This window comes from Sarcophilus harrisii, chromosome 3, assembly GCF_902635505.1.
Source record: "Sarcophilus harrisii chromosome 3, mSarHar1.11, whole genome shotgun sequence".
NCBI lineage: Eukaryota > Metazoa > Chordata > Mammalia > Dasyuromorphia > Dasyuridae > Sarcophilus > Sarcophilus harrisii.
In genome coordinates this window covers 600,658,093-600,681,240 of record NC_045428.1, presented here as the reverse complement: position 1 = coordinate 600,681,240, position 23,148 = coordinate 600,658,093, and the positions used below count along the sequence as shown (strand labels likewise).

General features: G+C 48.4%; 1 protein-coding gene and 1 long non-coding RNA gene across 3 annotated transcripts; both read right to left on the bottom strand.

The window, feature by feature from the left end:
* Positions 1–11,884: 11,884 nt before the first annotated feature.
* Positions 11,885–13,161, bottom strand: LOC116422146. Its single transcript, XR_004232709.1, has 2 exons — positions 12,769–13,161; positions 11,885–12,125 (listed from the first exon to the last, which is right to left on the bottom strand). It is a non-coding gene; the product is annotated as an uncharacterized LOC116422146 (long non-coding RNA).
* Positions 13,162–20,022: 6,861 nt separating this feature from the next.
* Positions 20,023–23,127, bottom strand: PIH1D1 (PIH1 domain containing 1). Of its 2 annotated transcripts, none has more exons than XM_031963419.1 (10): positions 23,003–23,127; positions 22,593–22,739; positions 22,440–22,506; positions 21,682–21,861; positions 21,411–21,472; positions 21,216–21,297; positions 21,020–21,125; positions 20,545–20,620; positions 20,244–20,387; positions 20,023–20,154 (listed from the first exon to the last, which is right to left on the bottom strand). In XM_031963419.1, exons 2-10 carry the CDS (start codon positions 22,704–22,706, stop codon positions 20,110–20,112), a joined length of 876 nt encoding a protein of 291 aa, XP_031819279.1. In that variant the 5' UTR covers positions 22,707–22,739; positions 23,003–23,127; the 3' UTR covers positions 20,023–20,109. The 2 variants fall into 2 exon arrangements, with proteins under 2 accessions (XP_031819279.1, XP_031819278.1); XM_031963418.1 differs by having other exon boundaries at positions 22,593–22,736; positions 23,003–23,126.
* Between the last annotated feature and the right edge of the window lie 21 nt (positions 23,128–23,148).

The following is a 23,148-nucleotide window of genomic DNA, read 5'->3' as shown; positions in this document are numbered from 1 at the left end:
GTAAACCAAGATGGATTCAGGGGTCCTTTCCATCTCTGGGTCTAGGAATCTAGAGTAAAGTCACTTCTCCCAGCCTCACTTCCTCCTTATGTAAAGCAAGATAGATTCTAAGGTCCCTTCCATCTCTGGGTAAAGTCACTTAACTTCTTTTTTTTTTTTTCTTTACTTTCTTTTTAAAATTTTCAAATAGCCTTTTATTTACAAGACATATGCAGGGGTAATTTTCAGCATTGACAGTTGCAAAACCTTTTGTTCCAATTTTTCCCCTCCTTCCCCCCACCCCCTCCCCCCATCAGGTTGACCAATACATATTAAATATGTTGAAGTATAAATTAAATACAATATAAGTACACATGTCCTAACAGTTATTTTGCTGCACAAGAAAAATCGGAGTTTGAAATAGTGTACCATTAGCCTGTGAAGGAAATCCAAAATGCAGGCGGGACAAAAACAGAGGGATTGGGAATTCATTGTAATGTTTCTTAGTCATCTCCCAGAGTTCTTTTGCTTGGTGTACTGGTTCAGTTCATTACTGCTCCATTGGAAATGATTTGGTTGATCTCATTGCTGAGCATGGCCTCAGCATCATCAGAACTGGTCATCATCTAGTATCGTTGTTGAAGTGTATAATGATCTCCTGGTCCTGCTCATTTCACTCAGCATCAGTTCGTGTAAGTCTCTCCAGGCCTTTCTGAAATCATCCTGTTGGTCATTTCTTACAGAACAGTAATATTCCATAATATTCATATGCTACAATTTATTCAGCCATTCTCTAACTGATGGGCATCCACTCAGTTTCCAGTTTCTGGCCACTCCAAAGAGGGCTGCCACAAACATTTGTGCACATACAGGTCCCTTTCCCTTTTAAAAAACTCTTTGGGATATAAGCCCAGTAGTAACACTGCTGGATCAAAGGGTATGCACAGTCTGATAACTTTTTGAGCACAGTTCCAAACTGCTCTCCAGACTGGCTGGATATATTCAGAACTCCAAGTCACTTAACTTCTCACAGCCTCAGTTTCCCCATCTGCAAACAGGATGGACCCGAGGTCCCTTCCTGCTCTTCATCTTGCAGCCCACATTAGGGCACAGCTCACCCCACACCAAAAGCACATCCCAGACGGTCTTGAAGTCAGAGTCCTGAGCTCACTGCAGATGGGGCGCCCCCACCAGCCTCTGGTCTCCACAGACGACTTGGTGCTCACTACTGAATGGCCCTCGGACCAGGAAAGAATCCCCTCCAAGTCCGAGTATCTCAGTTGGCCAGGGCTTGCACACCCACAGTTGCTGCCCTGATCCTTCCCTTCCCCCAATTGCCCCAAACCTACTTTCCATTCTACTACAAGGCAGTTCTCCCAACTTATTGTGCCACCCAGGGGAGGGAGTCTCAGCTCACTGCTCAGGTGGGACTCCAGGCTTTGAACACCCCTTGAATGCCCACCCTCTTCCCGTGCTCACTCTGGTGGGGACAAGGGCTGCTGGGGCACTCAGACAAGACCCTCAGGCATGAGATCAGAGAGGAGGGTGGTCAGAGTCCCCGGAAGCTGGCAGTCTTCCCCCCACAGTGGGCATTGACCAGCTCTTGGGCCGTGCCAGGGTCTGGGCATTGTGCTAAGCAGTGGAGAGTTTGCCAGCTCCAACCAGCGGCCGGGTCCCTTGGCAGGCTGCCTCAGACAGGCCCCCCCCCCCCTCGACCCATGCCTAGGAGTTTGTGCCTCCGGGCGGGAAGCAAGGGCGAGACTCCCTCGGCCATCCTGTCTGTCACCACAGACGGCTGCCACCTTTGTCTCCTGCCTCCTGTAGCAACTCTGGCTCCCACTTCCCTCATCGGACGGGAAGAGCCAGAAAACGGAGAAGCGGCAGCACAAAGGGCAGCCCCGCCGGCCGTGCCCCAATGGACCTTGCCCCTCAACTCCCTTTCAGTTCCTGCCAGTTCCACTGGCAGACCAGAAGGTGCTCCAAGAAGGGGATCCCTGGGCAGGCTCAGTCAGGGCCAGCAGGGAGGACAACTAGCTTCTATCTGCAGCTTGGGAGATCAGGAGATTATGTGGTGATCAGTTCTGATGGACCAGGCTCTCTTCCATGACAAGCCAGTCCCAGTGATCTTGGCATGGCGAGAGCCACGTGCCCCAGAGAGAGGACTGAGTGTGGACCACGACACAGCGTTCTCACTCTTTTTGTTGTTTGCTTGCATTGTTTTCTTACTCATTTTTTGTTTGATTTTATTTTTCTTATACAGCAAAAAAAAATTATACAAACATGTATTGATATATTGGATTTAATATAGATTTCTACTATGTTTAACATCTATTGGACTCCTTACCTTATCGGGAAGGGGGGAGACGAGGGGGAGACTGGAACACAAGGTTTTGCAAGGGCTGATGTTGCAGGATTGTCCATGCGTGTGTTTTGAAAAATAAAAAGTTTTAATAAAATAGCTTTTTATTTTTCAAAAAAATTGTTTTCAAATGCACCCTGGTAAAACTTTGTGTTTCTAATTTTTCTCCCTCCCTTCCCACCTCCCCCATCCCCTAGACAGCAGCTAATCCAATATAAGTTAAACCTGAGTAATTCTTCCAAACAGTGCTCTTCTTGTTAGTAAAGAAGGGAAGGTAATACACATGTATTAAGCACCTGATGTATGCCAGACACTGTGCTAAGTGCTTTACAAATATCACCTCATGATTAGGCCAGTTCCAATGATCTTGTGATGAAGAGAGCCATCTGTACCCAGAGAGGACTGTGGGAACCGAGTGGGAACCACAACATTGCATTCTCACTCTTTTTGTTGTTTTGCTTGTTTTTTCTTTCTTTTTTTTTTTTTTTTTTTTTCCTTTTTGATCAGATTCTCACCAACTGAAAAAATATTAAATGCTCTTGGATTGGGTGAGCAAATATAATAAAGATGACAATACTACCTAAACTCATCTATTTATTTAGCGCTATACCAATCAGACTCTCCAAAACTACTTTGATGATCTAGAAAAAAATAACAAAGTTCATCTGGAAAAACAAAAGGTCAAGAATTTCAAGGTAACTAATGAAAAAAAAAATTAAATGAAGGTGGTCTAGCTGTACCAGATCTAAAATTATATTATAAGGCAGCGGTTACTAAAACCATCTGGTATTGGCTAAGAAATAGACTAGTTGATCAATGGAATAGGTTAGGTTCAAAGGACAAAACAGCCAATAACTTTCATAATCTAGTATTTGAAAAACCCAAAGACCCCAGTTTTTGGGATAAGAATGCATTATTTGACAAAAATTGCTGGGAAAATTGGAAATTAGCATGGCAGAAACTAGGCATTGACCCACACTTAACACCGTACACCAAGATAAGGTCAAAATGGGTTCATGACTTAGGCATAAAGAATGAGATTATGAATAAATTTCAAGAGCATAGGATAGTTTATCTCTCAGACCCGTGGAAGAAGAAGGAATTTATGACCAAAGACGAACTAGAGATCACTATTGACTTCAAAATAGAAAATTTTGATTATATCAAATTGCCCACTGTGGCACAGCGTCTTATGATCTCCTCTAAAGGAGCATCTTTGTCTAGTCCCTATATAATTCTTTTGCAAACCTCATTGGCATTTTCCTTAACCAGATGTCTGGTCATTATTTTTGTAGCTGCATTATGTCCATTGATTCCTATTACAGCTGTTTGTAGACACCCCACAAAATCTGCAAAAGGTTCTGCAAAGAATCTGCAAAGAAGGGAAAGGGACCAGTATGTGCTAAAATGTTTGTGGCAGCTCTGTTTGTAGTGGCCAGAAGCTGGAAAACGAATGGATGCCCATCAATTGGAGAATGGTTGAGTAAATTGTGGTATATAAATGTTATGGAACATTATTGTTCTGTAAGAAATGACCAGCAGGATGAATATCGAGAGGATTGGCAAGACTTGCATGAATTGATGCTGAGTGAAATGAGCAGAACCAGGAGATCATTATACACTTCAACAATGATACTATATGAAGATGTATTCTGATGGAAGTGGATTTCTTCCATAAAGGGAAAATCTAACTCAATTTCAATTGATCAAGGATGGACAGAAGCAGCTACACCCAAAGAACACTGGTAAATGAATGTAAACTGTTTGCATTTTTGTTTTTCTTCCCAGGTTATTTATACCTTCTGAATCCAATTCTCCCTGAGCAACAAGAGAACTGTTTGGTTCTGCACACATATAGTGTATCTAGGATACACCGTGACATATTTAACATGTATAGGACTGCTTGCCATCTGGGGGAGGGGGTGGAGGGAGGGAGGGGAAAAATCAGAACAGAAGGGAGTACAAGGGATAATGTTGTAAAAAATTACCCAGGCATGGGTTCTGTCAATAAAAAGTTATTAAAAAAAAAAAAAAGTAATAATCACCTAAACGCAGCCAGGAGATAAAAGTTCAAACGTTTATTATCTCTTTCCAAGCCCACTTAGCTTTCTTAGAGGCTTCTCTCCTTGTTTCTAAGAGCTTTGTCCTTTGCTTCTGCCTCTGCTTTCTTCAGCCTCCAGCCAGCACCAAGGTGGAAGATGGAATGAATCTGACTCCACCTTGGAGAGTGGGCTTGTGAGCTTTCTCCCAGAGTGCTCCTCTCTGACCCCTGGCAATGTTAGGAAGTAACTCACTTGACTGGCTTCCTGTATCTCTATTTATGCTCCTTCTCCAAAAGTGGGATTGTGGGTTTCCTCCCAGAGTGCTCTCTGGCCCTAATTGCTTCTTGCTTATATGAGCTCTCTAAAGGTATGAACACAAGCATTGTTTCTCAGTTCCACTTAGTACCTTGTTTCTTCTGGCCCATAACATCTCCTTGTAAGATCAAATCAATCATATTGAACCAGGCTAAATTAGATGATTATTGTCTCTATCAAATCTAATGATTTAACACTTTGTAAGGATTCCAACATCTCCCCTTTTCTTTTGATTTAGAACATAGGTGGTCATGACCTCCCTGACTTCTCAAGGAGGTGAGAACCCCAAAAAGAAGGTGATCACTCCTTCCATAACTGCTCAAAAAAGGAGTGAAAACACCATAAAAAGAAGGTGGTCACTCCCTCCCTGACATCTCAGGAAGGGAGATGAAAACACCAAAGGAAATAGGAAATCAAATCAGATTAGCTGCTTTCTAAAGGGGCTCACTTGAAACAGGTATACATAAATCCATCAATATGGGAGGCATTACACATAATTACATAAGCACATAGCAATGTAACACAGGCTAGTAGTGATGTAACAAATAACATGAATCAACATGAAAATTTATACATGTCCATAAGTCCTAGAAATAGTCCCAAAGGAATCTATTATCCATTAGTTCATGTGCCAGGAATCCAATAATTCCTGCAAGCTTTGAAGTGCTGCAATAGTCTCATCAACAATTTTTCATCTCAAGGAATCCAATGATTCCTGAAGATTTCAAAGTTCTGTTAGCAATCTCTTTGTCAGCCATGCTCTTTTGGTATCAGATGTTTCTTAAATCTTCTTTGTTTTGAGGTTTTTCTCTTTTTCTGTTTCTCTCTGATGGACAAGGCAAATACGGCTCATTGGCACCCATCTGATTCCTTCTCCAGCTGTAGAGACACAAGCAAACCCTCTTCCCCAAGGACTTAACCTATCTAACTCCCTTCTATTTACCACTTTTGAGATTTCTCATCATCATCTGGCAATTAGATTGGAGCTGTTTGCACTGGACACTGCTCTGTTAGGTTAAAAGGCTTGTATTCTCCCCAACTGTAATCCTGATTGCTTTTCTGTTGGTTGATGACATCAGAGTCCTGAATTTCTAAGACTCTCAGGGTATAACCTCAGCTGCTATCATGCCCCGTCTGTCTTTTGATTGATAGCTTGAAGCTGGGCCCTGCCGCTCATTTCCCTGGGTTAATCTACATTCAGAGGCCCAGTAAAAGCCTCGGTTACATTTTGGACAAGGGGTTTTGGGTTTTCTCTCACCCTGTCCTCTCACTCTATCTCTGTATCTGCATTGGGTTCTCAAATGTCCAACTTTTCCACACTGAAAACATCTACGAGTTTCTCTAGAAGTCCTTTGCCAAGAGGGACCCTGTCTTTCCATGTTCATCATAGTCTGAGTATAATAAGCAGTTGTGCCCACTGTGTCACAGCACCTTATGATCTCTTCTAAAGGAGCATCTTTGTCTAGTCCCCCTATAATTCTTTTGCAAACCTCATTGGCATTTTCCTTAACCAGATTTCTGGTCATTATTTTTGTAGCGGCATTATGTCCATTGATTCCTATTACAGCTGTTTGCAAACATCCCACAAAATCTGCAAAAAGTTCATTGGGACCTTGCTCTATTTTTGTGAAAGCTTTACTTCAATCTTTCTGTTCAGGGAGAGAATTCCAAGCTTTTTTATCGCAACCTTAGAAATCTGCTCATACACTGTTATGGGATAATAAATCTGTTCTGAATTCTCTCCATACTGACCTTCACCAGCTAACTGGTCAAAAGTGCGTTGTCCAATAGCTCCTGTTTGCCTATTGTGTTGGGCTTGAATCCTACATAATTCATGAAACTCCGAAAGCCACAACAAGTTTTGTCCCGGTTCTAAGCATGTCTTTGCTATGGATTTCCAATCAATCGGGGTTAAGATTTCATAAGACAAATAATCTAGTAACATCTTCACATAAGATGATGTAGCCCCATAAAGAGTGCAACCCTTTTTCAAATCTTTCATTTTTTCCAAATTAAAAGGAGTGTATTTTCTCTCTTTTGGACCTAAAGAGTCAACCTTTTCAATCACAGGATATGCATTTATAAAATCAGACATATCATCTCCTTCATTTTTTGCCTTAATTAATGCTTCTTCTAATCTTGTCATATTCTGCTTCACAGGAGATGATTGTGTTTCTGCCTCTCCTGCTCTTCTTTCTCCCTCTACCCATGAAGGGTTAATTGAGGGGAGAGAGTGGTCATGAGATGGGGAATGATCTAATTTCTCCTACTGTGATGTATCACACTCACAATTGTACTTAACTCCATTCTTATCTGATTCTTCCTGCTTTTCACCTAGTTTAGTTGGTACTTCCCCTTCTTGCTGTTTCTTCTTTTTCCTTATTTTAACACTTATAAAACTTCCTAATGCCAGTTGTATTAAATTATATGTATTAAGTATGTCTTTGGAAATTGAGTGAGGTCCATTTTTATTGTAGAATTGACAAAGATCCTCTCCTACTAATTTTCACTCGTCTAAATCTAATTCTTTCTCCATAGAGAACCAAGGACATATGTGCTTGACAGTTTCTAAAAGTTCAGTGATCTGCTGCAAAATTATAATCAAACCTTGGCTTTCCATAACCTTGACAATGCTCTCTAAACATTTTCCTTGAACAGAAAGAGAAGGCTGTTTTCTAAACATCTGTCCCACCTTAGCTGAAATTCTACTTGAACTCTTTAACAAAATTTCTTTGTTGTACTCACCCTAATTTCTGGGTTGAGGAGACTTTTCCACTGGATTCAGGATCAGAGGCTTTTCCACTGAAATCCACTGAGGGGCCTGTCAGTCCCATGTTCAGGGCACCAAAATGTGGTGTTCTTCTTTAAAATATAATAGTTTTCTCTGGGAGAGCAGGTTTCTTGGGGAGGTTTTCTGGAGGCTGCCTTAGTTTCAATTAAAAGTAATAATCACCCAAATGCAGCCAGGTGCTAAAAGTTCAAATGTTTATTCCTTATCTCTTTCCAAGCCCCTTTAGTTTTCTTAGAGGCTTCTCTCTCTCTCTCCTTGGTTCTAAGAGCTCTTTCAGCTTTGTCCTTTGCTTCTGCCTCTGCTTTCTTCAGTCTCCAGTGAGTACAAAAGTGGAAGATGGAATGAATCTGACTCCACCTTGGAGAGTGGGCTTGTGGGCTTCCTCCCAGAGCGCTCCTCTCTGACACCTGGCAATGTTCCGAAGTAACTCACTTGACTGGCTCCCTGAAGCTCTATTTATGCTCCTTCTCCGAGAGTGAAATTGTGGGATACAAGAGAGTAGGATTGTGGGTTTTCTCCCAGAGTGCTCTCTGGCCCTAAGAGCTTCTTGCTTATATGAACTCTCTAAAGGTGTGAACACAAGCATTGTTTCTCAATTCCACTTAGTACCTTATTTCTTCTGGCCCATAACATCTCCTTGTAAGATAAATCAATCATGCTGAACCATGCTAAATTAGATAATTATTATCTCTATCAACTCTAATGACTTAACACTTTGTAAGGATTCCAACACGTGGATCCCATGGACCTCATAGTCCCAAAGCACAAGGCTGTGGATCCGGTGGACTTTAGACCAAAACCACAAGGCCATGGATCCCGTGGAGTTTGCCATGTTAGCCTGAATCCATGAGGCCATGGATCCTGTGGACCTTAGACCAAAATCACGAGACCGTGGATCCCGTGGATCTTAGACCAAAACCACAAGGCTGTGGATCCCATGGAGTTTGCCACGTTAGCCTAAAACCACAAGGCCATGGATCCCATGGATCTTAGACCAAAACCACAAGGCCATGGCCCAGAGGTCAGAAACAGCCAGGACACTAATCTCTGGGCCAACCATCCCTCATGTCTCTCAAAGCCACCAAATGCCTTTTTGGGGCAGCTCTCCCAGCAGCCGCTCTCCCCTTTTCTGCCCAAACCAGCTGAGATGGTCTGGACTTGACTGACACTCAGTCATCTCCTCCTTCAAAGCCAGAAGCACCATGGAGGGGGAGGGGGAGTTCTTTTTGCTGTGATTCTCATTGGAGAGGTGCTTGTCGCCAGGTGGCACTGCAGGGGATGTGGGAGCGAGCACCAATTCCCTTGGCCGCTGGTGTCAGGGAAGGGACGGGAAGGGGATACCTCCCATCTGGGCACTGGACAAGCAAGCTTCCAAGGGCTGATGGCAGTATCCATAGAATCCTGAGATGATATAGGAAAGTTGGATCAGGGCAGATGAGAGATGCTCGGGAGTTAGAGTCCAAACGGACAAAGACAAATGATTCCAACAAGGAAAGGATGTGGGATTTGTCTGAAGAGATGGACAGGATGCACAGGAAACTCACCCACAAACTGGTTCTTTGTAAACCTAGCATTCCATTTTCCCTAATTATCTGTAAAAACTATTTTAATATTCAGGGGGAGGGGCAAGGTCCAAATGTCAAGTATCTGAGGCTGGATTTGAACTCAGGTTCTCCTGACTGCAGGTGCAGTGCTCTATTCACTGTGCCAACTATTGCCCCTATTTGCTTGTTTTTTTTCAAATTTTGATTTCCAAATTTCCTTCTCCCTTTTCTCCTCCTCCTTCAACCCCCACTCCATTGAGAAGGCAAGAAATTTGACCTAGGTCCCACAAACTGATTTTTTAAAAGAAATAGGCAGAAATTATCATGTTGCAGATGATATGATGGTATACTTAGAGAACCCTAGAGAATCAACTAAAAACTACTAGAAACAATTTACAATTTTAGCAAAGTTGCAGGATAAAAAATAAATACACATAAATAATAAGCATTTTTATATATTACTAACAAAGTTCAGCAGCAAGAGATACAAAAAGAAATTCTACTTAAAATAACTGTTGATAGTATAAAATATATGGGAATCTACCTGCCAAGGCAAAGTCAGGAACTACACAAACACAACTACAAAACACTTTCCACAGAAATAAAGTCAGATCTAATCCGTTGGTAAAATATCAAGTGCTCATGGGTAGCCCTAATGAATTTAATAAAAATGACAATACTCCTAAATTAATCTACTAATTTAGTGCCTTATGAATCAAACTCCCAAGAAATTATCTTACAGAGCTAAAAAATAATAATAACAAAGTTCATCTGGAAGAACAAAAGGTCAAGAATTTCAAGGAAATCAATGAAAAAAAATGCAAACGAAGAATTAATTGGGTCAGACCTAAAACTATATTATAGAACAGTGGATATCAAAACCATTTGGTATTGGCTAAGAAATAGAGCAGTTGATCAATGGAATAGGTTAAGTTCACAGGACAATGATTATAGTAATCTAGTGTTTGACAAACCCAAAGACCCAGATTTTGGAATAAGAATTCACTATTTGACAAAAACTGCTGGGAAAATTGGAAACTAGTGTGACAGAAAGTAGACATAGAACTGTACCTAACACCATTTACCAAGATAAGGTCAAAATGGGTTCATGATCTAGACATAAAGAGCAATATTATAAACAAATTAGAAGAACAAAGGATAGTTTACCTCTCAGATCTGTGGAGAAGGAAGGAATTTGTGGCCAAAGAAGAACTAGAGCTCATTATTGATCACAAAATAGATAATTTTGATTATATTAAGTTGAAAAGGTTTTGTACAAACAAAAGAAATGCAGACAAGATTAGAAGGAAACAATAAACTGGGAAAACATTTTTACATTCAGAGATTCTGATAAAGACCTCATTTCTAAAATATATTGAGAATTAACTCAAATTTATAAGAATTCAAGCCATTCTCCAATTGATAAATGGTCAAAAGATATGAACAGACAATTTTCAGATGAAGAAATTGAAACTATTTCTAGTTGTATGGAAAGGTGCTCTAAATCACTATTGATCAGAGAAATGCAAATTAAGACAACTCTGAGATATCAGTACACACCTCTCAGACTGGCTAAGATGAAGGAAAAGATAATGATGAATGTTGGAGGGGATGCAGGAAAACTGGGACACTGATGCATTGTTGGTGGAATTGTGAATACATCTAGCCATTTGGGAGAGTGATTTGGAACTATACCCCAAAAGTTATCAAACTGTGCATACCCTTTGATCCAGCAGTGTTTCTACTGGGCTTATACCGCAAAGAGATTTTAAAGAAGGGAAAAGGACCTACATGGGCAAAAATGTCTGTGGCAGCCCTTTTTGTAGTGTTTAGAAATTGCAAACTGAATGGATGCCCATCAATTGGAGAATAGCTGGGTAAATTGTGGCATATGAATATTATGGAATATTATTGTTCTGTAAGAAATGATCTGCAGGAAGATTTCAGAAAGGCCTGGAGAGACTTACACGAACTGATGCTGAGTGAAATGAGCAGTTCCAGGAGATCATTATACATGGTAATAAGATTATAAGAAGCTCAATTCTGATGGATGTGACCCTCTTCAACAATGAGATAATTCAAACCAGTTCCAATAGAGCAGTAATGAACTGAACCAGCTACACCCAGAGAGAGGACTATGGGAACGGAGGGTGGACCACAACATAGCATTCTCAATTCTTCTGTTTGCTTGAATTTTATTTTCTTTCTTTTTTTTTTTTTCCTTTTTGATCTGATTTTTCTTGTGCAGCAAGGTAATTGCATAAACATGCATGCCTTTTAAAAAATAAAAAGAAAATAGGCCCAATAAGAAAGAATGAAAATAGCCATATGACAAATTTCTATAAAGAGAACATTAAGAATTTTAAATCTCAGAATGAACAGACTCAAGAAGTTTGCTAAGAATCATAAAAAGGGGTAAGCTCACTACTACATACTTCTCAGATTGACTAAGATGACAGGAAAAAATAACGATAATTGTGGGAGGGAATGGGGAAAAACTGGGACATCAATGCATTGTTGATAGAATTGTGAACTGATCTAACCATTCTGGGGACTGAATGTGAATCACATTATAGTTATTTTCATCTTTTTCTGTTATTTGCTTGTTTTTTTCTTTACTTTCTCATTTTTTTTCTTTTTTGAAGAACTGCACATGTTTAACACATTGGATTACTTGCTGTCCAGGGGAAGGGAGGGAGAAAAATTTGGAGCCCAAGGTTGTTTTGCAAGGGTGAATGTTGAAAACTAATTTTTCATATATTTTCAAATTAAAAAGCGATTATTAAAAAAGGGAGCAAGCTCTTTTAAAAAGTAATATAATAATAATAAAAGTTACATAATAATACATCATAACAATAAGCTATATATGTTGCTTTATTATGTAATATAACAATCCTTGGGCAGCTAGGTGGCTCAATGCATAGATCAATGGGACCGGAGTCAAGAAGACCTGTATTCAAATCCAGCTTCAGACACTTCCCAGCTGTGTGATCCCGGATAGTCATTTCACCCTCTCTGACTCGGTTTCCTCCTTTCAGATGAGTTGGAGAAGCAAATGGCGCCCCAGTCTCTGCCAATACAACTCCGATGGGGTCCTAGAATGTTGGACATGATTAAACAAGAAGAGAGCTATTGTTATCCCCTTTTATAGAGGAAGGTCCTGAGGCCTGGAGGAGATGAGAGGCTGAGACTCCACAGTTAGGATCTGAGGCAGTCTTCCTTGACCTTAAATACAGTACTCTATATGCGAGGCCATTGAGCTGCACCTCTTAGAGGGGAAGGGGGGGTCAAAGGAGGGACATGGAGTTTGCTTGGAATGGTCAGAAAAATAATGACTGCAAGTGGAAAAAAAGCAGAGCGACTCACTTCCTGTTTTGTTTCTGTTTCCTCTGCCAAGAAGAATGATCTTTGCATCTGAAGCCACAAAACCGAAATGACTCCCGGGGAGTGGCTCCCCGAGATAAGGAAGGAGATGGTGTGAGCAGCCCTTGGAGCCTCCTAGCCTAGATGAACCCCGTCCCGGGGTCCTAAAGGGACTGAGACCCCCCCCCCTCCAGGGTCCTAAAGGGACTGACAGACCAATCGTTAAGTTGGGGCCAGGCCGTGTGAAAGATTTTGGGGGAGATTATTGTGGCCAGCACAACACAAACGGGCCAGTGGCGGCTGAAAATGAGTGGGGTTGCTGATAATTTATTGAAAGAAACCCTGCAGCTTATAGATCTTAAAACCATGTGTTACCATGAAAAGCACCGATCTATGACCAACCCCATTTCTGTTTTCCATGATCTGGCTTCCCGAAGGGTGTCATTAGTTTCCAGAGGCTCAGTCTTGTGTAAAGTTCACAATGTCCCCGTAAATGTGCCAGGACCTTCTGCTTTCTCATGATTTCAAGCTCAAATGCATCTTGATTAGTCTCAGGAGGAGGGGAACATCCCAGTTACCGAAGGGATATCTCTATAGGAGATACGGCAGAAAAGCAAATGGTTTTTCAGAAAAGAGAAGAGAATAAGTCTGCAAGTTCTTATAAGCCTGCGAGCTTGACCTGGGCTCCTAGAAAAGTTCTAGAGGGACCATTAAAGAACTGGTGGTCAGACTTCTAGGAAAAAAAGCAATCGGTTTTGCCAGGGTCAATGCTGAAAAATCACCCATGCATATGTTTTGTAAATAAAAAGCTATAATAATAATAATAATAATAATAAAATAAAAAAGTAAAGAAAGCAAGCTGAAAAGCCAATCCGGTGCTGGGGTTACGGAAACTATGGCCAAGCTACAGAAAATGCTGTAGATACACTTTGCTGACCGAAGCTATCGACAAACCGTCTCCTAGTATTGATGGGGCCGATCTAGCCAGTGACTGTAGGTACCAAGTGAGGTGCTTTGGGGGAGCACCGAGTGTTGGGGTTTGGCCACTGTCTCTGGCAAAAGGTGGGGTTATTTAGGAGAAGAGCTTACAGATAAAAGGGATACAATAGGCATTGGGAATGGTAACTATGAAATAGAGCGGGAGAGCATATAGTTAGCAAGAAAGGGCTTTTAGTCTTTTAACTATGGAACCTATATGTTATAGAGGGCGTAGCACCCTCCAAAATCTATAGAGAAACAAGGGAGTAGGCGGAAGGGGAAGTCAAGGGTGAGGGAAGAAGAGGAGGGAGGATCCCAGGGTGGGGGGAGGTTAAGTAATATAGCAGGGCAAGTTAAGGAGCAGAATCCACACAAAGCCGAGATAGGAGACATGTGTGTATAATATGTGTATATGTTTTATGTACATGTGGATATAGAAATATATCCTTTCTTAATTATGGCCCGCTTGGGGGGGGGGGTTGGAGAGACGAAATGGGGGGAAAGAATAAAGACAGTTGCACCGCAGAGAGCAAAAGAATAATTTCCAAGGAAGTAAAGAAAAGCTCGATATTCGAATAGAATTTCTTCTATTAATAGAGACACTTTTTGGAATGGGGATTGGTTGTTTTAAAAAAAAAAATAAATGATGGAAAAGAGTTCCCTGGTGGAAGTCCCCATTAGCCAGGAGGCAGGAAACACAGCAAGAGGTTGGAATGGTCCTTGGCTGACAGGCTCAATCCTTTTTCTTTTTTTTAATTTTTTTATAGCTTTTTATAGAGGGAGCCTAAGTGTGGGGAATCTTTCAGCATTGACGGTTGCAAATCCTTTTGTTCCAACTTTTTCCCTCCGTCCCCCGACCCCCTCCCCCAGATGGCAGGTTGACTAATACATGTGAAATTATATGTCAAATCCAATATATGTGGACATATTTAGGCGGTTATCTTGCGGCACAAGAAAGGTCAGATTTAGAAAGAAGGTAAAAGTCACCCGGCAGCCTCAATCCTAAAGGGAGTTCGAGCCCTACGGGGGCTGAAGGGGGAGAGACTCCATAACGCATGGGGTGGGGTGGGGGGGACACCAGTGACTGAGGAAGGGGAAGACACCGCCGGCCGTAGTGGACCTCAGGGCTTCCGTGAGGACGGGGATTGCCGGGGAATTGAACCTGGCAAGGTGGGGCTGCCAGGAGCTGGGGGGGGGGTGTCCCTGGCTGGGCTGCTCCCCCCGGCCCCGTTTGCCCCAGGGCAGTATTCGGTCCTTGCCTGCCCAGAGCGCCCGGGGCCCAGGACCTCCCGGCCCGCAGGGGGAAGAGGCCCGGATGCCGAGGCAACATCCCGACAGTCCCTGTGGCCGGCGGGCTCCGGCGGCCGCGGATCCCGGGACTTGGGCAGCGGCCCAGCGGCCGGAGAGCTTCGGAGCCGCGGGCGCATCTTGGGGGCGGGAGCTGCAATCCCGGTTCCGTAAGCAGAAGCGGAGGGAGCGCAGGACGGACCGAGGCAGAGGCAGCCGGTGCCCTGGGAACTCTCCGGGGATCTGCGCGCACTCCCGGGGAACGTGAGCCGAGGAGCCGGGGCTGCCCGTGACGGCGGGCACCAAATGCCCAGGACCCGGGAGCCCGGGGCCCGCGGCGGCGGAGGGCGGCGGTCTGCTCGGGCCCTGGGGCTGCCTCCGAGGGCCGCCCCCCCCCCGGGGGCTCTCCGAGTGGGGGGCGCGGGGGGGGGGGGCCGAGCTGAGCCCCCCGCGGGCTCCGGGATCGCGCCCTTGTCCCCGGGCCGTTCTCTCCCGGTCTGGCCCCGGCCGCGCGTCCCCGGTCGGGTCTGGCCCCTGGTCCCTTCCTCCCCTTCTTCCCGTGGTCTCCCTTGGCTCCTGGGGCTTCGGGGACCAGAGACCAGCGCTGTTCTCCGGCCTGGCGCGGGGGATGGGGGGGGGGGGGGGGGGGGGGGGAGAGAAGGAGGCTCCGGGAGGGCTCCCGGCTCTCGCAGGAGAAGCGCCGGCCCCGGGCCGGGCCAAGGCCGCGAGAGCCGCCGGTGGGAGGGCCGCGCGCCGGACAAGCTGGGGCGTCCCTGGGGCCCGAGCGAAGGCGCCTTGTCCCAACGGCCACCGGCCGCAATGATCTGCGCCAAGCGGCCGGGAAAGCGGCCGGGAAAGCGGCCGGGGATCGCGCGGGGCCTCCCGCTGAGGGCCCTAACGCGGAGAAAGTCCGCGCGGGGCACGGGGGTCGGCAAAGCTTTAGCCCGGCGCGGGCCGAGGGAAACGGGAGAACCGACGCCTTCAGAGACTCGCGGCTGTTGTTTCTCCCGAGTTTTAGACTCGCTGGCCCCGGAGTCAGAGCCGAGCCTGGCCTGGCCTGGGAGAAAGCCGGGGCAGGGAGGGATGGGGGGCCGTGGGGGGGGGGACCGTCAATCCCCAAGGGATCCACAAGCATTCAGTGAGTGCCTGCCAAGTCCTGCACAAATACTGTCCCCATCCTTAATCTTGGGAGGTCAAGGCCGTTATCCCCTCTCTACAGATCAGGAAACTGAGGCAAGCAGAGGCTAAGGGCCACACAGGTCGTTAAGGGCTGCTCCACATTCAGGTTTCTTCCCTCTGGCTAAAGCACGATTTTCCCGGGGCCACCTGGCCAGCTGCCTTGGGTGTGGGGGAAGGACGCTCAGTTTTGGACATAGTGAGTCTTTTTCTTAGTCTCAGTTTTATTCATCTCCTTTGAATTTGGGAATTTCCAATTTGGTATTTAATTGGGGGGGGGGGGGGGGGGGGAGTTGTAAAGAGCTGAAACTCTTGAGTTGATGCACTGAGGTCAGGACAGCTTTCTTGAGGCTAATTACTGATGGGACAATACTCTATTAGCATATGCTTAGAGAATGGCCCTTCCCACTGACCTGTGCTGGCTGGATAATTGGTGTATACAGAGAATTGTAGGAGGGACTAGGGGGTGCAGTAAGACAAGCCAGAGTCACTTTTGAGCTGGAGATGAAGAGGAGGCATCCTGGAGATCCTGTGTCCATCCCCTTCACTTCTACCCCTAAAGACCAAGAATAAAGACCAAGGACTTTTGCTTATCCTGACTCTGCCTGATTCTAAGGTATCCAGGGGGCTAACTCGGTCTTCACAGGGGCTAATTTCTTTTTCTGGATTTTTAAAAAAATTAATGCCCAATTTTATCTCCTCTATATTTTATTCATGTAACTAGAGATATAAGATTTCCCCTAAGAACAGCTTTGGTTGCAGCCCATAGGTTTTGGTATATTGCCTCATTGTTGTTATTCTCTTGAATGGAATTATGGATTTTTTCTGTGATTTGTCTGATCCATTCATTATTTAGAATTAGGACTATTTAATTTCCAAATGGTTTTTAGTCTTTCCCCGGCACTTTATTGGAAATAATTTTTATTAAATGCTATTGATCAGAGAAATGCAAATTAAGAGCACTGAGATACCACTACACACCTGTAAGATTGGCTAAAATGCCAGGAAACGATGACGAATGTTGGAGGGGACGTGGGAAAAGTGGGACACTGATACATTGTTGGTGGGATTGCGAACTGGTCCAGCCATTCTGGCGAGCAATCTGGAATTATGCTCAAAAAGTTATCACTGTGCATACCCTTTGATCCAGCAGTGTTCCTACTGGGCTTATACCCCAAAGAGATTTTAAAGCAGGGAAAGGGACCTGTATGGGCCAAAATGTTTGTGGCAGCCCTTTTTGTAGTGGCCAAAAAAAAACTGGAAAATGAATGGATGCCCATTAATGGGGAATGGCTGAATAAATTGTGGAATATAAATGTTATGGAATATTAATTGTTCAGTAAGAAATGACCAGCAGAAAAGGTAAAAAATTTCAAGGGAATTAATGAAAAAAAAAAATCAAATGAAGGCGGCCTAATCCATTGATCAATGAGTATTTCTTACCAGATCTAAAATCATATTATAAAGCAGCAATCAAAAGCATTTTGTATTGGCTAAGAAATCGACTAGTTGATCAGTGGAATAGGTTAGGTTCAAAGGATAAAAGAGCCAATTTAATTATCTAGTGTTTGACAAACCCAAAGACCCCAGCTTTTGGGATAAGAACTCACTACTTGACAAAAATTGCTGGGAAAATTGGAAACTAGTATGGCAGAAACTAGACATTGACCCACACTTAACACTGTATACCAAGATAAGGTCAAAATGGGTTCATGATCTAGGCATAAAGAACGAGATTATAAATAAATTAGAGGAACACAGGATAGTTTACTTCTCAGACCCGTGGAAGAAGAAAGAATTTATGACCGAAGAAGACCTAAAGATCATTATTGATCACACAATAGAAAATTTGATTCTATCAAACTGAAAAGTTTTTGTACAAACAAAACTAATGCAAACAAGATTAGAAGGGAAACAATAAACTGGGAAAACATTTTTACAGTCAAACGTTCTGATAAAGGCCTCATTTCCAAAATATGTAGAGAATTGACTCTTAATTTATAAGAAATCAAGCCATTCTCCAGTTGATAAATGGTCAAAGGATATGAACAGACAATTTTCAGACGAAGAAACTGAAACTATTTCTAGCCATATGAAAAGATGCTCCAAGTCATTATTAATCAGAGAAATGCAAATTAAGACAACTCTGAGATACCACTACACACCTCTCAGATTGGCCAGAATGACAGGGAAAGATAATGCAGAATGTTGGAGGGGATGCGGGAAAACTGGGACACTGATACATTGTTGGTGGAACTGTGAACACATCCAGCCATTCTGGAGAGCAATCTGGAATTATGCTCAAAAAGTTATCAAACTGTGCATACCTTTTCATCCAGCAGTGCTGCTACTGGGCTTATACCCCAAAGAGATACTAAAGAAGAGAAAGGGACCTGTATGTGCACGAATGTTTGTGACAGCCCTGTTTGTAGTAGCTAGAAACTGGAAAATGAGTGAATGCCCATGAATTGGAGAATGGTTGGGTAAATTGTGGTATATGAGTGTTATGGAATATTATAGTGTGGTAAGAAATGACCAGCAGGATGAATACAGAGAGGCCTCGAGAGACTTACATGGACTGATGCTAAAGGAAGGGAGCAGAGCCAGGGGATCATTGTACACGGCAACAAGATTGTACGATTGATCAGTTCTGATGGTCAAGGCTCTTCAACAGGAGGATGATTCTGGCCTGGTGACGGACAGAGCCATCAGAGGGCTGTGGGGACCGAATGTGGGTCACAAGGCACTTTTTCACCTTTTTTGCTTTTTGCCTTATGTTTTTTAAATCTCATTTTCCTTCTTTTTTAATCTGATTTTTCTTGTGCATCACGATAAATGTGGAGATACGTACAGAATTGTATCGGTTTACCCTCGATTGGATGGCTTGCTGTCTAGCGAAAGGGGGCAGGGGGGATTGGATACGTCCACTGGGCAGCAGGAGACGCAAGACTGGAAGGCGGGAGAGTGGCTGAGGCAGGAAGTAGGGGCAGGCAGAGCCCGGGAGAACACAGGGGACGGATTGGGCCCAGCTCTCCCGGCAATTCCGGGACCCCTGGAGGGCCTGGCGCCTGGAGTCCCAAGCTCGGAGTTGGGAATCTGCCAAGTTGAAAAGGTTTTAAGCCTCCCTAAGCTCAGGGAAGGCAGGTGCTGGCGACGCCAGGACAAAATGGGGAGCTTCCATTCTCCGGAGGAGCTGGGGCGGGGGCCGAGGGCAAAGAGCAGAGACAGAGCCCGAGAGAGATGAGAGCTGGGGAACCCAGAGAGCCCGGAGATCAGGACAAGCGGAGAGATGGCGGGATCGGAAAGGAAGCAGCAGCAGGGTGGTCCGGCGCTGGAAGCTGGGAGTAAGCAGGCTGGAGGGCAGAGTCCCCACCAGCGTGGGCCAGCCAGAGTTCTGTCCCCAACCCTCGAGCTTCCGCAGGGGCCTTCCTACGTCCTGGGGACAGGGTCCTGAGGCTCAAGGGCCGCTCTGCACAGCCCCGGGGAGGACCGCCGGCACAGCCAGGGTGCTGACAGGGCCGGCCAACCAGCCTGGGGAAGCAGCCCGAGGCCTTTCGGAACTGGCCGGCTGCCTGACTAGATAAGGGGGGCGGTTCTGAAGTGGCAGGACCAAGGGCCCCTCCCCAAAGCCCAGGAATAGCTGGCCTGGCTCTCTTCTTCCCTGGCTCGCTCCTGTGGCCCCTGCTCCTCCTCCTGCTGCCTCCCCCGGGGCTGCCCTCCGTCTCACACTCTGCAGGTGCCCCCAGCTCGGTTGGGGGCTCTCCCCTCCCCACATCTGCGGAGTGACACCTTAGTTCTTGAGGATCTGACGGGTGACCACTCACGCATCTCTGGGTGCAGCCTCAGGCTCCCCACCACATCTGTCACCCCCTCCCACCCCCATCCCAGCCTGGGGTCCCCTGACCTCTCCCCTACTCCATGGTCCCATGGACTCCATCGGCCCCCTCTCCTCTCAGGTGCCCAAGGGAAGAAGGGCCTGACCTTGACCTCTGGACACCACCAGCTCCCGTCCAGCATCTGGCCGGCGGTGCTCCCCCCATGCCCACCTCCCCTCTGACCAGAGCGCTCCCTCCCAATCCCCCTTGGCTGAGCAGTCTCCCCTCCATCTGTTGGAGGGCCCTCTGCCCTGCGTGGGGGCTGAGTTCCCTCACTTCTGTGGGAGCCAGTTAAAATCAGACAGAGTTCTTCCAGATAAAAATCTTTTATTTGGCAGCAGGGGAAGGTGAGGCAGGCTGGCCAGGCTCGACACCCACGCCGGAGCCCAGCTCCTGCATCTCAGGAGCACGCTGCAGTCTGCAGGGGCATGGAGATCATCAGGGTCTGCAGGAAGGAGAGGAGGTGTGAAGAGCCAGCCCCCCCTCCCTGGCCCCCCGCTGGCTCCCAGGCCCCCTGGACCCCCCACAGCCCACCTTGCTCTTCCGGTTGAAGGCGGCCCGGCACTGCTCTTGGTCAATGTGATGGGGGACAAAGATGTCCACGTGGTAGGGGGTTCCCGGTGGCCCCAGTACCAGCCGGTCTCCCCCAAGCTGAAGTGACAGCTCCCGGGCAGAGTCCTGGAACAGGCAGAGAGAGAAATGACCCTGGGCCTTCTCAGCGCAGACCCCCGGCCCTCCGGGTCCAATGGGTCCAATGGAAACAAGCCGGGCTCCAGCTCTCCCCCACCCCCACCCCCCGGGCACTCTGCTGGGCCGAAGCCTCCCCGGCACTTACCACCATGGGTAAGACCACCTCAGCCAGGAGCAGGTCTGGGGCCTCCAGCCAGAGCCTCAGAGGGGTATGGGCAGATCTGGGCAAGAGGAGAGAGAGAGAACGGTCTGTCAACAAGCGTTTCTTAAGCCCCTACTGCACACCAGGGCCCCGAGGCAAGCTCCCCGTCTGCAAAGGGCTTCCTGCCTGGGTGCTCCCACAGACGCCCCTTCTCTCCCTCCTCCCTTGTCCCCCCCATGGGAAAACGAGACAAAGCCCCCCGACACGTGCGGCGCAGCCGGGCAGGAGGCTGGCGTCCCCTGAGCCGGAGCCACGAACACAGACAGAAGCAGCAGGGCAGGGGCACAGGGCAGGGCGGGGGTGCCCGGGGGTACGGGGTAGAGGGAGGCGTGCCCCCAGGGCAGCAGAGGATGCCTGGGGGCAGAGGCCCAGCCAGGCGTCGGGCTCCTGCACGCACGATGCCCCCGGCCCCTCTCACCCGTCTCCAAGCTCCTGGATGGTCGGGGGCCGCGGCTGGCTCTGGGTGCGGATGTTCTGCTGGGAGATGGAGCCCAGGAAAGGCCGGTATTTCAGCAGGCGCCACTCTGCGGGAGGCCGAGATCGGGCTCAGGGGCTGCGGCCGGCCTCCCCGAGCCCCCCGAGCGCCAGCCCCCGGCCCCCGAGGAAGGCCTCACCTCGGCTGAGCTGGGTCCCGTACTTGTCCTCCAAACCCTCCATGGCCACGGTGACAAAAAACTCCAGGAAGAAGTCATTGCTCTGGGAAAGATGGGAAGACGTCCCTCATGGCATGAACCCCGCGGGCTCCTTCTGGAGCTCTGCCCTCAGCGCCCCCCGCAGCCTCCCCTCCCCCCACAACCCCCCTCCCGTACCCGAAGCTTCTTGTAGAAGTTGCTGTTGATGGCGACGTCATAGGCTGTGCAGCCGTTCCCTCCTGGGGGACAAACACACCCCGTGCTGAGGACCCGGACCTCCCCAAGCTTCCACCCCCAGGCCCGGCCCGAGACGCGTCCGGGGACCCCCAGAGAGGGAAGCAAAGGGGGAGCGGGCGGGGGAGGGGAGGGCGGAGGGCGGCAGCCCCGCGGACGGGCGAGAGGAGAGGAGGGAGCGGCGGGAGCAGAGACGGGACGGGCTCAGGCCCACCTCGGTCCAGCTCGGCGTGGGGCTCTCCCAGACTCATGGGGATGCGGAAGGCGGCCTGGTCCCCCTCCAGCACACACAGCAGCTCCTGCTCGCTGAGGTCGGCCGGGGCTGGGATGGCGTCCGACTGACACACGTTGATGAAGACCTTTCCTTCCGCCGAGCGGGTCTTGACGCAGAAACCTGGAGGGGGGAGGCCGGGTTGGGGAGAGGGGGGTCACCTCCCAAACAACAAGATGGGGGCTGGGGCGGGGCAGGGGTCTTGGCCCCAGTCGATTGGGATGGAGACAGGGCAGGGGTGAGGGGACCCTGAGGTGGGGGCGCAGGGACCCCCGAGGTGGGAACACAGGGACCCTTGAGGTGGGGGGTGGGGGACCCCGAGGTGGGGGCGCAGGGACCCCCGAGGTGGGGGTAGGGGACTCCGAGGTAGGGATGGGGGACCCCGAGGTGGGAACACAGGGACCCTGAGGTGGGGGTGGGGGACTCTTTGGCAGGTGTGTGGGACCCCGAGGTGGGAACACAGGGACCCTGAGGTGGGGGTGGGGGACCCCGAGGTGGGGGCGCAGGGACCCCCGAGGTGGGGGTAGGGGACCCCGAGGTAGGGATGGGGGACCCCGAGGTGGGAACACAGGGACTCTGAGGTGGGGGTGGGGGACTCTTTGGCAGATGTGTGGGACCCCGAGGTGGGAACACAGGGACCCGAGGCAGGGAGGGGCCGCCCCCTCCTGGGACTGGGCCCTCTCCGTCCCTGGCCCCCTTACCAGCCTTGGGCTGGATCTGCCTGGAGTCGGGCATGGGGGACTGGGCATCCAGGATCTTCTGCATGGCCTGCCGGGACACGGAGCCGGGTGAGCCCGCGCGGCCCCGCCCCCGGAGCCCCGGGAGCCCCCGGGCCCTGGCCCGGCCCTGCCCACCTGCAGCAGCATCTGCTCGCACAGGCCCCGGCTCTCCTCCGCAGCCTCGGCTCTCGCCTCCTCGCTCAGCTCCGCGGCCAGCAGGGAGCTGTCCCTTCCTGGGGCCGAGGCCATGGTCCGGGCGGGGCGCGGGGGCTTCCCCACCTGCTGGACACGCCAAGGGTCAGGGGACGCCCCTCCTCCCCCCGAGGGGCCCGGGGACAGGGAGGCCGCCCCGCCTAAAGGAGACCCCGCCGGGCGGGGACCGGGACCTCCCCCCCCCACCCCCCTCGGTCCGGTTAGTGGGAGCAGGACGGGACCCTCGGGGGCTGCGGGCGTTAGGGGGAGTTCTGCGCCCCGCCCCCGCCCCGCCCCCGGGGCTGCCGAGTCTAAACAACGCTTGGAGGCCGCCACCCCCTCCGGGCACAGACCGGGCGCTGGAAGCGGGGACGCGGGACCCACAAACAGCCGAGACCTCAGCCACCGGCCGGAGCCTTGCGGACGCTCCGCCCCACTTCCGCTAGTCCGGCCGTCACCAGGGAAGCCCTCGTGCCACACTTCCTGCCTACGACCCCGC

What these genes read in the sequence shown, in the direction of transcription:
- PIH1D1 (XM_031963419.1), bottom strand. Translation starts at nt 22,706, where the DNA reads ATGGCCTCGGCCCCAGGAAGGGACAGCTCCCTGCTGGCCGCGGAGCTG. An exon ending in GCAGATCCAGCCCAAGGCTG is followed by an intron (nt 21,862 to 22,439) that starts GTAAGGGGGCCA and finishes TCCCCCCTCCAG; the next exon opens with GTTTCTGCGTCAAGACCCGC. An exon ending in ACTTCTACAAGAAGCTTCGG is followed by an intron (nt 21,298 to 21,410) that starts GTACGGGAGGGG and finishes CATCTTTCCCAG; the next exon opens with AGCAATGACTTCTTCCTGGA.